General features: G+C 34.4%; 1 protein-coding gene across 1 annotated transcript in view; it reads right to left on the bottom strand.

Moving 5' to 3' along the window:
- nrip2 (nuclear receptor interacting protein 2) overlaps positions 1 to 14,498 on the bottom strand; it is a 35,542-nt gene extending 21,044 nt beyond the window's left edge. The window contains exon 1 of the mRNA XM_051107787.1: positions 13,878 to 14,498. Coding sequence (XP_050963744.1) covers positions 13,878 to 14,030 — 153 coding nt within the window. The 5' untranslated portion in view covers positions 14,031 to 14,498. The remainder of the gene's footprint in view (positions 1 to 13,877) is intronic.
- Between the last annotated feature and the right edge of the window lie 4,054 nt (positions 14,499 to 18,552).

Here is an 18,552-nt window from a genome sequence, read left to right as displayed (position 1 = left end):
TGCATTGTTTTATTATTAAATGAATTATGAAAATAAATGTCATGTGATAACAATTTTGGATACTTCTGTTTGGTATTATGTTTATCATTGCATATATATATATAGTAATAACAATAATATCCTTCATATATAATTATGTTACATTGGCATGTATAATTATTTTATTCTAATTCATTATACATTATATAATTCTAATTAATATTCTAATGTCTAATATGTGTAATTACATAATCATAATGATATGTGTGTGTGTGTGTGTGTGTGTATATATATATATATATATGCGTGTGTGTGTGTGTGTGTATTATTTCATAATTCTAATTATATAATATAATATACAATTATATAATTCTAATTATATTGTAATATTTAATTAGAATGTAATATTTAAATGTATAAATACATTCTATTTTATAATCTATTCTAGTTTATATATATGTATATATTTAATTTGGCTTAATAAAATAAAATTATATTTAAAATGCTGTATGATAAATGAGTAAAATGTGTTACATGCATTTTTTTACATGTAATATAATATATTGTTACATGCAATATAATAAATATATAGCAAAATATGTTGCTTATATATAGTAATAATAATATTTATAATATACAGAATTATGTATTATATTAGTATGTTACTATTATTATTTCATAATTCTAATGATATAATTTAATATTTAACTATATATATATAAAATTACACAATCTATCTATCTATCTATCTATCCATGTCTATCTATAGGTCTATCGATCTATATATATATATATATATATGTATAATTTGATGTTATAACAATAACATTTTGTTTTAAAGTAGAATGTGCTACATGAACCGATGCATTTTATTTTTATTTTAGTTTATATTTTATGTGGTTACAGAAAAATAAAAACACCCCCCAGAAATGGTCTATAAAAAGGAATGGAATGAAATAAAGTCTGCCATAAACCACTATTTGTGCTAGAAATGTGTCAGCTCACGAAAAGATTACCACTAGGTATTTCCTCTGGCTACGCAATAACACTATTGATCCGCGGCTGTGGGTCTGATGGCGTGTAATAGCATTTTTATAATAGACTTTTGTATATTGATTGAAAACGAGTTCAGCTGTTCACGTGGCCGACAACAGAATCCCTTGACACAATGAGAATTTTGTACCTTTTGACATTTTGCTGTGAGATCAGCCTTTGAGCTGCCTCATTTTTCAATAGATATATCTTGAAGACTCACAGATTTTCATCTGCCGTCAAATAAAAAGTCAGAGGTTGCTGCAGTCTGCTTTCTTATTCATGGAGCCTTACAAAGTCCAATACCATGTGATCAGACACTTGGTGATTTTTCCAATATCTCTAAACTACATGAAACTACATCCTGGCATGAAGTCAAAGGCTGAGATAGCATTGCAAAGCTCGTTTTATCCCAGCATAATAAGATGACCCCAACAAAAGCCCTTACATTCCTGCTGACACCCTTTTACAAAATGAGAAAAACCATCCAGCTGTGACAAAGCCACAGATCTTTATTGCTGCTGTACATCCAAACACAGTTAAATTAGATTGTTATAATTGAGTTTATTACATTGCCTGAAAACAAATGCATTGCTCTTGTGTCTTACAGCTAGACGGACTAATCACAGCTAGTTCTGACTCACTCGGATGGCTATTGCTAGAGCAGGTTGGTGCGGGTAAACAGAGAAGCTGTAAGGTAAATGCCAGCGTCGGTGCTGTTGCTCTGTTATTTGTTGGATTCATAAGGGCCTTGTATTGATCTGCTTTCAATTAAACTGATGAATGAGAACACAGGTTAGGCTTGTATAAGCTACCAAAACAACTGTAAATTTACTTTTTACAGAGTGAAATCTGGATAATGGCTGAAAAATGTATGTGTGCTGAGTTTGAGGTTGTGCTAAAACTATCTGTATGACCTCGTTTAGGCATTGACCTGGTAGTTAAGCATAGTCAGTGTAAGATCACGCATGTTTAAAAATGAAACAATGCCTTTGTTTGATCACAGCTCAACACAACAATGCATGTTGGGTATGATGCAACACTTGCCTTAGCCTAAAAAAACATCCGTTCTACATCACTATCTGAGCTTTGACGACATCAGCCATCCTACACAGAGTTAAGTCTAAACTGATATCTGAAAGTCTTTCGATTTATATCTGAATGGAAAATACAGTTGAGAAAAGACCTTTAGAGTGCTGTGGACAATGTTTTATATTTATTTTGTTGAAAAGAATAATGTGGAAAGCTAGTGTCACTGAACACCATAATACAATAGAATACAAGATGACTAATCTTGGTTGAAATTAGTCTATAACCTGAAATGGACATTTTTGTTTAATTTTATTTTATTTAATTTTATTTTATTTTATTTTATTTTATTTTTAATTTTATTTTATTTTATTTTATTTTATTTTATTTTATTTTATTTTATTTTATTTTATTTTATTTTATTTTATTTTATTTTATTTTATTTTATTTTATTTTATTTTATTTTATTTTATTTTATTGAAAAGGCGCCATCTGGAAAGAACCTTTACTCCTTGAAGTTTTCATTAATTCAAACTGAGAAAATAATCATATGCAATTTGTCGGTCTCTGTAGGAATATTAGTTTTAAATGTCTAACTTAAAGGAGAAGTTCACGTCCAGAACGAAAATTTCCTTACCTCAGTTTCATCCAAGATGTTCATGTTTTTTCTCTTCAGTTGAAATTAAATTTTTGAGGAAAACATTCCAGGATTTTTCTTCATATAGCCCATATAGTTTTGATGCAGCTTTAAAGGGCTCTACACAATCCCAGCCAAGGAGTAAGAGTCTTATCTAGTGAAATGATCGGTCATTTTCTAAGAAAAAAACAAATTCATATACTTTTTAACCACAAATGCTCATCTCGCACTAGCTCGACCTTACATATTACATAAACACGTTGGAAAGGTCACGCGTGATGTAGGCTGAAGTACCGACGCAGTGTTTACAAAGCAAACGTGCAAGAAAGTCAAACGCTGTTTACAAAAACAGTAAAACAACAATGTTGGAGGAGAAAATGAGGTGGAGTTTTTTCTACTCTACCTTTTTGAACCAACATGATTTACGTAATGCGTGAAGTCGCACATATGCATCGCAGAGCTAGTGCAAGATGAGCATTTGTGGATAAAAAGTATAACAATTTTTCTTATAAATTCTCTAAATATGACCCTTATTCCTCATCTGGGATTGTATAGAGCTTTTTGAAGCTGCATTGAAACTGCAATTTGGACCTTCAAACCATTGGCCACCGCTGAAGTCCATTATATGGAGAAAAACCCTGGAATGTTTTCCTCAAAAACTTTCTTTGTGACTGAAGAAAGAAAGACATTAATATCTTGGATGACATGGGGGTGAGTAAATTATCAGGAAATGTTCATTCAGAAAATGAACTTTAAGGAAATACTTTTACCAATAATTGATTTCAAGTAGACCCAGTACTACTCAATACAATCCATTATGTTTGTTTGTCAGCTGCATGTGGCGTTAGCTCATTTCCCCTAGTAACCTTCAGGTTAACTGTGCTGTAATGAACATCATTACAACACTCTTCTTTTTAATTGGTTGTGTGTCCATGCATGTGTACGTGTGTAAATACGCTGGATGATTCATATTCAGTGCGGTTGGGGGGGATTTTGCAACAGTGGAAGGTTAATGGAGAAGTGTGGATAGACGGATGATGGAAGCTCTTGAGTGCTTGTGACCTCAGGACTCATGATTCAGATGCACATCTAAAAATTAGGTGTTAAGACAAGAGGCTTGAGACAAGAGCATTGTGAAAGTCCTTGTAAGAGTCCACCTTTATTTTCTATATCTGTAAACAAGTCTTAAAGGATTAGTTCACTTCCACAATGAAAATTTCCTGATAATTTACTCATCCCCGTGTCATCCAAGATGTTCATGTCTTTCTTCAGTCACAAAGAAATTAAAGGGGTCATATGATGTTGCTAAATAGAACATTATTTTGTGTATTTGGTTTAGTGCAATGTGTTTACGCAGTTTGAGGTTCAAAAAACATGTTATTTTCCACATACCGTACATTATTGTTGCTCCTCTCTGCACCGCCTTTCTGAAACTCATTGATTTTTACAAAGCTCATCGTTTTGAAAAGCGAGGTGTGCTATGATTAGCCAGATATCCAGTGCATTGTGATTGGCCAAATACCTCAAGCGTGTGACCTTATGATGCCATGTCCTGGCACAACGAGACAAAAACAATAAAATCCTTTATAAATGAGGCTTTCGTTGCATCCAGTGAGGACATAATTACTGATTATAATGCGTAAACATTAAACCATGTCTGCGTTTGTGATCGTAGAAACGACAAACAAGCACTACTCTACATTGCGCAATACTTGTTTTTGAATAGTCAGCAACAAATTGTTTAAATATGAATATGTACTTACAGGCTGTGAGTCAGAAGCACCAGACTGTCCATGCAAAGTTGCATGTGACCGTTTATGACCCTTTTAAGCTTTTTGAGAAAAATATTGTGGGATTTTTCTCCATATAGTGGACTTCAATGGGGATCAACGGGTTGAAGGTCCAAATTGCAGTTTCAGTGCAGCTTCAAAGGGCTCTACACAACCCCAGCTAAGGAATAAGGATGTTATCAAGTGAAACGATGGGTCATTTTCTTAAAAAAGTAAAAACTTATATATTTTTAACCACAAATGCTTGTGTTGCACTAGCTCCAGGTTTATGAATTCATGCATTATGTAATCATGTTGGAAAGGTTACGTGTGATTAGTTCTTCGTCTGTGTACTTCAGTTCAAAAAGGTAAGGTACAGCAAAAAACTCCATCTCATTTTGTTGTTTTACCTTTTTTGTACTTTTGCCTATGTCATTACGTAATGCGTAAGGTCGATCTAGTGCAAGACAAGCATTTGTGGTTAAAAGTATAGAAATTTGTATATTTTTTTAGAAAATGACCAATTGTTTCACTAGTTAAGACCCTGTTCCTCAGCTGGGATTGTGTAGAGACCATTAAAGCTGCATTGAAACTGCAATTTAGACCTTCAACCCGTTGGCCGCTATTGAAGTCTACTATATGGAGAAAAAACCTGGAATGTTTTTCTCAAAAACCTTAATTTCTTTTCAACTGAAGAAAGAAAGACATGAACATCTTAGATGGCCATGGGGGTGAGTAAATTTATATGAAATTTTTATTCTGAAAGTGAGCTATTTCTTTAATACATTAAAAAAAAAACAGCTCAAGTCTTGTTTTAAAGAAAAAATCTCATTACCCATGTTTCTCTTTATCTGGGTTGAATCACAGTGGAGCAGATTGATTCTGACAGGATTGATCATAGCATTATGTTCCTCTGTCTCTTTTGCCCTCTTTGAGAGCTGACTTTCGCTACAGCCACTGAGTCATATTGATAGCGTGATGCACTTGTGTGCGTCTGATAGTTGTAGATTTGAAACGATCCGTGACCTTGTGCATCAGGTTATATAAAGCCATTGACACACCAGATGAAAAAAAAAACCACACACACACACACATCTCTAGTCAGGACATAGAAATGGCCACCTTTTGTAATGTGAGTCTTATTATACAGTCAAAGTACAACAGTCATGTAAGTGTGACATAATAGTTACCAAACATTACGAGAACAGTTTTTTTTCTTTTTTAAATGTAACTGCATTAAAGGAGAAGTCCACTTCCAGAACAAAGATTTACAGATAATGTACTCACCCCCTTGTCATCCAAGATGTTCATGTCTTTCTTTCTTCAGTCGTAAAGAAATTGTTTTTTAAGGAAAACATTTCAGCATTTTTTCTTCATATAGTGGACTTCTATGGTGCCCCGATTTTGAACTTCCAAAATGCAGTTTAAATGCGGCTTCAAACAATCCTGAATGCGGTTGTAAATTATCCCAGCCAAGGAAGAAGGGTGTTATCTAGCAAAACGATCGGTTATTTTCATTCAATTTATAAAATTTTTACAAATTTTAATGTCAAACGCTTGTCTTGTCTTACTCTGCCTGGACTGTTTTGGTTCTGGTTCATGACAGTTAGGGTATGTCGACAAACTCCCATCATGTTCTCCCTCAACTTCAAAATCACCCTATAACGCTGTTTTACCTTTTTTGTTAAGATCTTCTTTGCACGTTCACTTTGCAAAGACTGGGTCGGTACTTTTTGAAGTTAAGGGAGAAAATACGATTAGAATTTTTTGACATACCCTAACTGTCTTGAGCCAGAATACACAGAGTTAAGGCAGAGCAAGACAAGACGAGTGTTTGAGATTAAAAAGAAAATAACTAGATTTCTAGTTTCACTAGATAAGACCTTCTCCCTTGGCTGGGATGGTTCACAACCACATTTGGGATAGTTTGAAGCCACATTTAAACTGCATTTTGGAAGTTCAAAATCGGGGCACCATAGAAGTCCATTATATGGAGAAAAATGCTTAAACGTTTTCCTCAAAAAACATAATTTCTTTACAACTGAAGAAAAAAAAGATATGAACATCTTGGATGAATAGGGGGTGAGTACATTATCTGTGAATCTTTGTTCTGGAAGTGGACTTCTCCTTTAATATTATATAAAGACTTCCTAATTCTAATTTTGAAGTCTGGACAAATTATGCTTATATGCAAATCTCCCCTCTAAATCTATTCAGCCCCACCAGAAGAATGATTTAAAAATCCATTTTAACTTCTGGATGCTGCGAGGGCTCGTATGAATGATTCATGATTCATTTGCGTAGGTCTTGTGAATTAGATGTGTGTTATTTCTAATTCAGGGGCGATTGTCATCCCTGGTCTGAATGAAAATTTCTGCTCGACCCAACAGAGCTGATCATTGTATTATCAAAAAAACATGTTTGTTCTAGAACAGCACGTCCAAATCCAGTGTACTGTTGAATTGTGGGTAAATAGTGTTCTGTCTGTGGCTATTAAGGGTGAATTGACTGGGTTTGCAGTATAGTATTGTGTTCTTTTCATAGCGTTTGTGTTCCATAAGTTTATATTGTTGCCACTAATTGAGCAATGACCTTTAAAGAAATAAGCAATAATATGTGAAAGTATCATAATATGTAAAATAGTATAAAAGTTGTCTTGATTTCTGAGGTGAAATGTGACCTGGGAGCGATTTAGGCCTTTGCCCCAAAAGAGATTCCTCTTTTTCTCTCTCTTTGTGTGATTACCGCCTAATAGCTAATTATCAGACGGCAACAGGCTCCTCTCTCTCATTCAGAGAGTCATGTGACCTGCCCTAATGGCTGCTCTCCCTTCTTGATCTCCCGCCCCAGCACCAGACATCCTTTGACACACACAACGTGCACAGCCAGCTGCTCTCTCTCTCTCTCTCTCTCTCTCTCTCTCTCTCTCTCGGTTTATCTCTCTCTGTATATCTTAACCCTTTCCCTTGCTTTCCCTTCTGTGAAGCTATTGTACAGCTGTTTATTTCCCGCCCTGACACAGGTGGTATTTTTAGCATCTCTCCTGAAGGAACATGTTGTATCTCAGCCAATCCTCAAGAGATGGAGAAGAGGGATGGAGGTGAGGGAAAAAGGCTCAGTCATTCATCAAGTAACCCTAATAATTAGCGCTAATGTTTCTCATTAGCAAAACAGGATCAATGAGGCCGCTGAGGGGTTATAGTTGGGACACAAAGCTCTCATTACTCACTTTTACACTATTTTGTGTTTGTGTCAATAGTAGGTAAAGGATAATGCTTCACAACATGGTACTAATTACACTGATTTTGCGATATTGACCAGATAACTGTACATTTTGCTGCTTATTACATGGGTTCTTTTTAAATGAATAAAAAATTGAAATGAGATGATTTAATTCATTATACAAAATACTTGACTGTAGAATATTGCAGCTGACCAACCAGAATCAAGTACTCTGGAGCGCCGTGTAATAACAGATACAAATTTATTTGATTAGTAAGTGCACTAGACATTGCACTTTATAATAGCTTAGATAAGCGGTACCTGCTGCTAAATCCTTAGCTTTACAAGAAAGGAATCATATTTTACCTGAGTTATGAATGTAAGCTTACAGTTTGTATTGAATGTGATGCATGAAAAGGCAGCAAAATAATGTTGAGAAACATCTTTCTGCTGAGCTGTTCTTAACACAGCAAGTATACACCAACTGATGATGTAATGATTCACTCTTTTATTTTTAGTGAATCAAAAACATAAAATGTAATGATTTTAGTCTGATTCCCAAACTAATTCCTTTTATTACCTAGTTCTTTTAGTGAATCAAAAACATGAGCGTGACTCTTAGGAGCATTCCTTTATTTCCTAGAGCTGATTGTTTTTAGTGAATCAGAAACATTTAGTGTGACCAGTTTATTCTCATTTCCAAACTAATGACTCTTATGAGCTGATTCCTTTTAGTGAATCAGAAACATTAAGCATGACCAGTTTAGTCTGATTGCCAAACTAATGACTCTTATGAGCTGATTCTTTTCAGTAAATCAGAAACCTTTAGTCTGACTGGTTTAGTTTGATTCCTAAACTAATGACTCTTAGGAGCTGATTCTTTTTAGTAAATCAAATATGTTCAGCATGATTGATTTAGTCTGATTCACAAATGAATGATTCTTAGGCACTGATTCTTTTTTAGTGAATCAGAAACATTTAGTGTGATCAGTGTAGTCTGGTTGCCAAACTAATGAATCTGATGAGCTGATTCTTTTTAGTGAATCAGAAACATTCAGCGTGACTGGTTTAGTCTGATTCACAGACTAATGACTCTTGGGCACTGATTCTTTTTAGTGAATCAGAAACATTTAGTGTGATTAGTGTAGTCTGATTCTCAAACTAATGGCTCTTATGAGCTGATTCTTTTTAGTGAATCAGAAACATTTAATGTAACCAGTTTAGTCTCATTCTCAAACTAATGACTCTTAGGAGCAGATTCTTTTTAGTGAATCAGAAACATTTAGCGTGATCAGTGTAGTCTGATTCACAAACTAATGACTCTTAGGAGCTGATTCTTTTTAGTGAATCAGAAACATTTAGTGTGACTGGTTTAGTCTGATTCCCAAATGAATGATTCTTAGAAGCTGATTCTTTTTAGTGAATCTGAAACATTTAGTGTGATCAATGTAGTCTGATTCCCAAACTAATGACTTTTAGGAGCTGATTGTTTTTAGGGAATCAGCAACATTTTGCGTAACCAGTTTATTCTGATTGCCAAACAAATGACTCTTAGGCGCTGATTCTTTTAAGTGAATCAGAAACATTTAGTGTGATCAGTGTAGTCTGATTCACAAACTAATGACTCTTAGGAGCTGATTCTTTTTAGTGAATCAGAAACATTTAGTGTGACTGGTTTAGTCTGATTCCCAAATGAATGATTCTTAGAAGTTGATTCTTTTTAGTGAATCTGAAACATTTAGTGTGATCAATGTAGTCTGATTCCCAAACTAATGACTTTTAGGAGCTGATTGTTTTTAGTGAATCAGCAATATTTAGCGTAACCAGTTTATTCTGATTGCCAAACAAATGACTCTTAGGCAGGATTCTTTTAAGTGAATCAGAAACATTTAGTGTGATTAGTGTAGTCTGATTGCCAAACTAATGACTCTTATGAGCTTATTCGTTTTAGTAAATCAAAAATATTCAGCGTAACCAATTTAGTCTGATTCTAAACTAATGACTCTTATGAGCTGACTGTTTTTAGTGATTCCAAAACATTTAGTGAAACCAGTTTAGTCTAATTTCCAAATGAACATTTTTAGGAGTAGATTCTTTTAAGTGAATCAGAAACATTCAGCGTGACTGGTTTAGTCTGATTCACAAACACTGATTCTTTTTAGTGAATCAGAAACATTCAGCGAAAACAGTGTAGTCTGATTCCCAAACTAATGACTCTTAGGTACCAGTTTCTTATAGTGAATCAAAAACAAATCATGGCCAATGTAGCCTGATTCACAAAGGACTCTCATAAGCTGGTTCTTTTAATGAATGCTTTAAAAAGACAAGTTACTGTTTTTATCTGATGATGGACACCTAACTGGATCAAACAGTGGTTTACTGAATCAACATCTGACTCCGTTTGCAACAATGTTCTGTCATTTTGTGTCATTGCTGATACACATTTAATGTTTCAGCTGTTCAAAATCATTTTTTGCATTTATTGTAGGAATATATATAAATTCTGCAGAAGACACTGGCTTGCAGCATGTGAGTAACATGCTAAAACTCTTTTACACGCATTCATTCATTCATTGTCTGCCCACATGAATCCTTTGAATGGTGACAAATGTGCGGCCTTGGACTAATTCAACAGACAACGGCAGCATAAACAGCACACAGTTCTTCAGTGCATTAGGAAACAGTGTAAGGAAGATAGGTTTCTCTCTCTTTCCCTCCATACACGTCTCCTGCGCATGAGTGCCCTCATGAGTGTGCCCTTTTCATGCTCACTGCGTTTACGGCAAGAGAACAAGGGAATAGAGAGAGAGAGAGAAGAAGGGATTGCAGAGGGCCTAAGGGCCAAAGAGCTGAAAAAACAAACCTACGGTTACATAACAAGAACAATTTCACGTGACGTTAATGTAAACAGCAAACCAGGGTTACTTGAGAACGTTTCTACCATCATTACCCTCACATATAAACACGCTTCATAATTTAACTCGTAATATTATAGGATATGACTTTTTGAAATAGACTCAATGGCAGTTGCTTGGCTGGCACAAGCCTGCATTTCACACCCTGCGCTTGATCCATATGAGCACATACTGTAGGACATAATCTTCCTTTTACCCTTAAGAGGTACACAGCCCACTGTAGAGTTCCATCTGTCTAACTGTCAGTAGGTATTTGTCTGCCCCTCTCGCCACGGCAGGACAAGCGTGACATATCTGTGCCATCGGTGAGCATCACGATCGAATCCAGTGAATAATTGCTTATGACAGCTTCACAAAGCAGGCAGGAGAATTGTTTTGTTGTTTTTGTTGCTGTTTTTTGACGTAAGACAAACCAGATGGCGATTTGAAAAACAGCTGCAAGGACTTTAACACTAAACAGAGTATGATATTCCTTGAGAAACATTGAGTGTTTAAATTGGTTTCTTAAGACAAACCATTCCACCTCTTGTGACAGCCGGTTATCTTTAGCTCCCACTTTTTAGAGGCTCTGACATCGTAAGCTGTGCACACAAGCTTCAGCTCTTCCCTGCTGTGCACAGAGATCATTTAAATGCATTCTCTAATCATAGGCACACACATATAAACACGCATGCGTGCCTGTGCACACTCATGCACTGATATTCTGAAGGTTTCTTGGAGTGCGCCCTGGGAGTTTGGGTATGTGCCATCTAATCAGAGTAGTGGCTAGAGATGACAGCGGGACAGTTATTATGCTGGAAAGACAGAACTAGTACAATTCAATGACTGTTAATGAGGGAGAAGATATACCAGTAATTGAACTGAACATTTGCTCTTGGTTTATTATTGGCACCTTGTTAGGTAGTAAAAATTTACGTGCCTACATTAGTTCATAAAGGGACTAACATGCAAAAAGGTGTCTCTTAAGTATTAGGATTAGGGGTAAGATATTATAATTATCTAAACCATTATGAGTGTGTCCGCCAATATTTCTCTGTAAGCTTCTGGTGTTGATGACTTGAAGTATGTGGAAAAAGGCTAGAGAGCCTAAGCTGTGAGAAATCTTGTGTGGAAATACGCAGCTCTGATAAATTCATGAGAGGATTAATTTGCCTACCGTTACGGAGATTTCAACTCCATAACCGCGTGGAAGCCCATAGAGGTTGTGTATTATTATTTTTCTGTATCGCTTATGTAACCTCAACAGAAGTTTTTGGAGGATAAAAACTACAAAAATTAATTTTTTATTTTTTATTAATAATTATAACAGTTAGTTCTAGCCCTCAATCTCAATCAGTATTATGCATTAGCAGTTTGGATTGTCAGTGACTCTTCCTGCAAGATAAATCGTTACACTTTATGAATCATTCCCTGTGTCCGAATATGTATACTGTCCACCTTTTTCTTCAACACTGAAGTAAGTCTATGGGTAAGACATCTGGTTCATTAGCCGCTATAGGGAAATAACGAGAAGAGTAACAATGTGCAGTAAACGGTAAGGCTGATTGCACTACAAACCAGTGTGCTCATAATTAAGATATAATGGTAAGATAATATGGTAAGATTTACATTTTGCAATATCAAGCAGTGAATGAGCTGTTGTGTACAGCTAAAAATAGCTGGATGTGGATGAGATCAAAAGCCAGACCCATAAAATTTACGAATGGCTGGCTTATACTTGAGAGCAGCCACTAATGAGATGTTTCTTGGAGTTTATCAACCCCTTTCTTCCCATAAGAGTGAGCATTTGTAAATTTTATGGGAGTGGCTTCCGGTCTCTTCCGGATCCAGCTATTTTTAGCTGTACAAAACAGCTTGTTTTTCTGCTTTCTGCTTGATATTGCAAAGTGGTGTTTTTTACCATATTATTTTAATTATGAACACACTGGTTTGTAGTACAAACAGTTTTACTATTTACTGCACAATGCTATTCTTCTCGTTTTTTCCCAATAGCAGATAACGAACCGGAAATCTCACCCATAGGCTTGTTTCCCTGTTGAAAGAGGACAGTACATTAAAGAATGATCATGTAACTTGTACGTACTGACCTGTAAATGCTGAAAAAAGTTTTGCAAAATATTCCTCTTTCAAATCGCCTGAAAAAACACCATGTGAGTGTAAAATCTTTTTTGCGATTATATAGGAGTTTTTGCAAAATTGGCTTTTCCATTGGGCGTTTTTTCAATTCGGAATTTCAGTTTATGCAATTTAATTCATTAATTATTCATACTGCTTGCTCTCATAATCATAGAAATTGTAGAATTATATAGAAAAATTTCTCTCTCTGTCTCTCTCTCTCTCTATATATACACATACATAATTTTTATTGTCACGAAGAACATTCTTTATCACATGTAGTACCTATTTAGATAGCATGACATTTCAAGACACAGTTGCTGAACTGATTTGCATAAAAATGCTGATTCATTTAAGAAAGTAACATGCAAATGAGTGAGTCATTGAATTATTCACCCAGCTATTCAATTAGTTTGAGAGCACTGATATATACAATATATATGTGTTTGCCGATATTTTCATAGGCAGAGCAAAAATACGGAAGTGGACGTAATATATAAATGTAAATGTAAATAACTTACTTATATTAATAACTATTTGTTTATATAAAAGCAATGACATGCTCACAGTTGTGTATAAGCACAATTGTGATTCCCTGTGGCATTACTTAATTATATATTGTAACTGATTACATATTTAATCAGATATTTTTTCATTATTTTGATAATAAACATATACATAAATTAAACTCTCATGTGGCCAAAGGTTAATAGAAACAGGCTGCACTCAGCAAAAACAAAATTGTGATTTGCAGCCTCATAAAGGGACAAATGAATCACTTAATTTCATGCAAAAATGTCAAAAGGTCTTTCAACGAGTTAGAGTTATGGTGTAGTAATTATAATAATTAACTTGATTCAAGTACAATAGAAATCAATGGGAGCTCCATGACGTGTGTATGTGAGTTTGAAAGTGTGACTCTCATCTACCAGCATGGAGGGGAAGCTAAATACCGGATCTACTGATGTGTCAGAAACATTCACTGCTGTGACTGGAGCGCTAAATAATGCATCATGTCAGTGTTGCGTGATGGGAAGCAGAAAGATTTGAAACTGCTTACTGATTTGCATATATGTATGTAAAACAGCATTCATGCATCCTTTCACATTTCGCACTCGGTGTTTACATATATTCAGAACTGCCCCAACCATTATATGGTTAAACAAAAAAGCCACTCACCAAATCTTTGGAGGTTCCCAACCTCTTCAGCCCATCCAGAGGCAGAAGATCCGCGGAGTCCTTGTGCGTGAACTGGGTGGCCTGTTTCAGTCTCCTCTGCTGATGCATGATGGCTTTGTCCCTCATCTCTAAGTCCTTTTTGCCCTCACTCATGGTTTTTGTAGATAAAATGCTAAATAAACAATAAACAGCCTCTAATAAAGCTTATTGTGGCACTACACAGTGAGACCGTGACCCTGATACACAGCAAGACAACCTCGTACACGCTCCCCCTAAAGCATGTAAACGTGAACGCATGCAGCCGTTTAGTCGAGAGATCAAAAATGGCCAGTTTTCCTCTGGATAGCAACTTCTAACCAACCATAAGTTGGAATTACTCCGCTTAAGTCTCCTATCGTAGCTTGTAATCTCTCCTGTGGCAGGTGATCCTGCTAATCTTCTCGTGTCGATTGACAGCTGTCAGTCCAGTGCAGTAATTGGCGTGGTTGTCATAGTGAAGAGCGTGCGATTTTTGAGAGCTTCGGTCCGTCTGCGTCCCAGAGATGTTCACACTGTCCTTGCAGCGCTGCAGAGGCGAACTGTCCTCCCCTGTTTCCCTCTCGTTCTCTGTCTCTCCTCCCCTCCTCTCTCTATCTCCACCTCCCCCTTTCTTTCTCCACCTACCTCTCTTTCTCACTCTCTCGTGCTCTCTTCCATGTGTCTCTCTTCATTTTGCTCTCTCTATATCATCTTTTCAAAGTGACTTCTTTCAGGAGGTAACATTAATTAGATTGGAATGATGAAGGCTTCTTTGATGTACAGTGTTTGGCCTTCATCTTCTCATTCTCATGCACACACGTTTGGCAAAGCTGTAATAGAATTTCTTTTCTTTTAACCTACTCAGAGTGCAAAAATAGATTTATAAACTGTTATCCAAAATGCTGCATTGATTCGATTGATACAGTAAAAAGTTATATTAAAGGTGTGTTAAGGAAGTAACGCTATCTTAAAATGCAAGCTGATTTTTCAGCATTCATTACTGTTCATTACAGTAGCTTATATATTACATAGTTTATATATTAAAGATGTTTAGTCCGCCATTCATTCATTCATTCATTTCATTCATTTATTTATAAGTAGCAAAAATGTCTTTACTGTCAATCTTGAATGTATATATTACAGATCTTTCATCCATCGATTATGTATTTATTTAATTATTTATTTATTTATTTACAGTAGCAAAATGTCTTTACTGTCATTTTGGAGTTTATATATTACAGACTTTTAGTCCAGCGTGTATTTATTTATTTATTTATTTATTTATTTATTTAAAATACAGTAGCAAAAATGCCTTTACTGTAAATTTGGAGTGTATATATTACAGACCTTTAGTCCACCATTTATTTATTTATTTATTTATTATTTATTTATTATACAGTAGCAAAAATGTTTTACTGTAAATTTGGAATGTATATATTACAGACCTTTAGTCCACCATTATTTATTTTATTTTATTTTATTTTATTTTATTTTATTTTATTTTATTTTATTTTATTTTATTTTATTTTATTATTTATTGATAATACAGTGGCAAAAATATTTTTACTGTCACTTTGGTGTGTATATATTACAGACCTTTAATCCGCCATTTTTTATTTTATTTTATTTTATTATTTATTGATAATACAGTGGCAAAAATATTTTTACTGACACTTTGGTGTGTATATATTACAGACCTTTAATCCACCATTATTTATTTTATTTTATTTTATTTTATTATTTATCGATAATTCAGTGGCAAAAATATTTTTACTGTCACTTTGGTGTGTATATATTACAGACCTTTAATCCACCATTATTTATTTTATTTTATTTTATTTTATTTTATTTTATTATTTATTGATAATTCAGTGGCAAAAATATTTTTACTGTCACTTTGGTGTGTATATATTACAGACCTTTAATTCACCATTATTTATTTTATTTTATTTTATTTTATTATTTATCGATAATACAGTGGCAAAAATATTTTTACTGTTACTTTGGTGTGTATATACTACTGACCTTTTAGTCCACCATTCAATCATTTATTCATTTATTTTATTTTATTTTATTTTTTTACAGTAGCAACATGTCTTTACTGTCAATTTGAGTGTATATATTACAGACCTTTAGTCCACCGTTTATTTGTGTATATATTTATTTTAAATATAGTAGCAAAATATCTTTACTGTCCATTTCGATTGTATATATTGGATCTTTAGTGCACCTTTTATTTATTTATTTATTTTATTTTATTTAAAATACAGTAGTAAAATGCCTTTACTGTCAATTTTATGTGTATATATTTCAGACCTTTAGTCCACCATTAATTAATTAATTAATTTAAAATACAGTAGCAAAAAAGTCTTTACTGTCAATTTTGTGTATATATTATAGATACTTAGTCCACCATTTATTTATTTGTTTGTTTAAAATACAGTACCAAAACGTCTTTACTGTATATATTAAGTTCCTTAAGTTCACCAATTATCTATTTATCTATCTATCTATCTATCTATCTATCTATCTATCTATCTATCTATCCACTGTGTGATTCTGTCATTGTTTATGACTAACTGGTCTTGCATGTGTAAAACAGCTATACAACAGAGCAGATGTGACTTGTTAAATCAGCCACTGAGGAAAAACAAGCTGTTTCTCCTGCATTTCTTCCAGCTTGAGACCTGTGATCCATCAGAGAGTCAGCTCACTACAACAGTGACACATTAAAGCCAATGCTAGGCTTCATTTCTTGGGTTCTGATTTGCTAGAGATGTTATCAGTTGGCCACGTGATGTATAAGAGAAAATCAGTAAAAGACACACTCCCCTCACTCAACCCCCAATTCCCAACCAGTACAAATCACGCTGCTGGCTATTTGAAAAGAGGTCACTGTATAACAGTAGAATCACTACTCTTTGCAGCCTGTTTTTTTATATGGGTGCTAGTATATATTGTGCATGTTTGTTATTGGTATTTATAATCTTAATTGTTTTAGTCATTTCCATTATCTGCATTTATAATGAATAACAGAATAGTGTGTGTGTGTGGTGAAAATATATATTACTAAAACTATAATTAAGTTGTAGTGCCACCAAGTGGCTGTATTATTATAGCAAGGATGTAAGGACAACCAGGACCAAGGCTGTTTTGGTAGAACAGATGTTTTTGATATTTTACCTCCCAGTAATGCAGAAACAAGCTAATTGACCATTTTACAAAATTAAAGTAAATGTCATGATGCTTGCAAGAATAAACTGTCAATCATTTTTTCATAGAACGCTGATGCTTTTCGAGTCTGTCATCATGCAGAAAGCAAGTTTGTACATTTTCGAATCAAATTATCTGTTGTATGCCTGTGAAACATGGATGAAATGTTCTTCTAATAACAAATCAGGTAAGACTCTGTTCATTTAATTTGATGTATAATCTTAAAATATAACCTGGCATTTACAGTCGAAGTCAAAAGTTTATATTCACCTTCCCGAATCTGCCTGCTGTTCTTCAGAAAAATCCTTCAGGTTTCACTTTGTGGTTTTTCAGCATTTTTGTTTATTTGAACCCTTTCCAACAATGACTATGATTTTGACATCCATTTTTTTAACAGTGAGGACAACTGAGAGACTCATATGCAACTTTAACAATTCGCAATTTAAATTTGCGCATCTTGAAGGGTAATGGAAACGCAGCTACTGATGCTTAAAAAGGAAACAAGATGCATTAAGAGCTGGGGGTGAAAACTTTTGAACAGAATGAAGATGTGTACATTTGTCTTATTTTGCCTAAATATCATATTTTTTCATTTAGCAGTGCCCTTCAGAAGCTACAGAAGATACTTACATGTTTCCCAGAAGACAAAATATGTGAAATTTACCCTAATCTTCAAATTTAAAAAGTTTTCACCCCCCAGCTTAATGCATCGTTTTTCCTTCTGAAGCATCAGTGAGTGTTTGAAGCTTCTGTAATAGTTGCATGAGTCCCTCAGTTGTCCTCTGTGAAAAGACGGATCTTGTAATCATACAGTCATTGTTGGAAAGAGTTCAAATGCACAAAAATGCTGAAAAACCACACAATGTGTGGGATCTGAAGGACTTTTATAAAGAATAGCAGGCAGTTTGACTGTTCAGGACGAACAAGGGACTCATAAACAACTATCACTAAACAAAAAACACAGCTGTGGATCATTCAGGTAACAACACAGTATTAAGAATCAAGTGTATATAAACTTTTGAACAAGGTCATTTTTATAAATATACTGTTATTTTCTCTTGTGGACTATATGTAAATGTCTTTCATGTGAAATATCTTATTCAGGTCGGTACTAAAAAAAATAACATGCATTTTGTATGATCCCTCTATTTTTGGTAAAACGTAATATTTAGCAGATTCTGCAAGGTGTATGTAAACTTTTGATTTCAACTGTATATCATAACCTGCATTTTTTATATCTGAGCATCTAAATCATGTTGCCACTTGTTTAAGAAAATGAATTTCTATCACTATGTTTTAGAACTAATATGACACATTTGGCATTTAGTATCCCTGACCTTAGCCAGCAAATCATTGGCCATTTACTGCCCCACTATCCTGTCTTTCAGGTGGCTTGTCTTTGCTGGGACATCTGTTCAAAATTAATACCCAGTGATCTGAGCCA

This window comes from Labeo rohita, chromosome 4, assembly GCF_022985175.1.
Source record: "Labeo rohita strain BAU-BD-2019 chromosome 4, IGBB_LRoh.1.0, whole genome shotgun sequence".
NCBI lineage: Eukaryota > Metazoa > Chordata > Actinopteri > Cypriniformes > Cyprinidae > Labeo > Labeo rohita.
The sequence above is the reverse complement of the archived record's forward strand: the minus strand, read 5'-3'. Positions and strand labels throughout refer to the sequence as shown.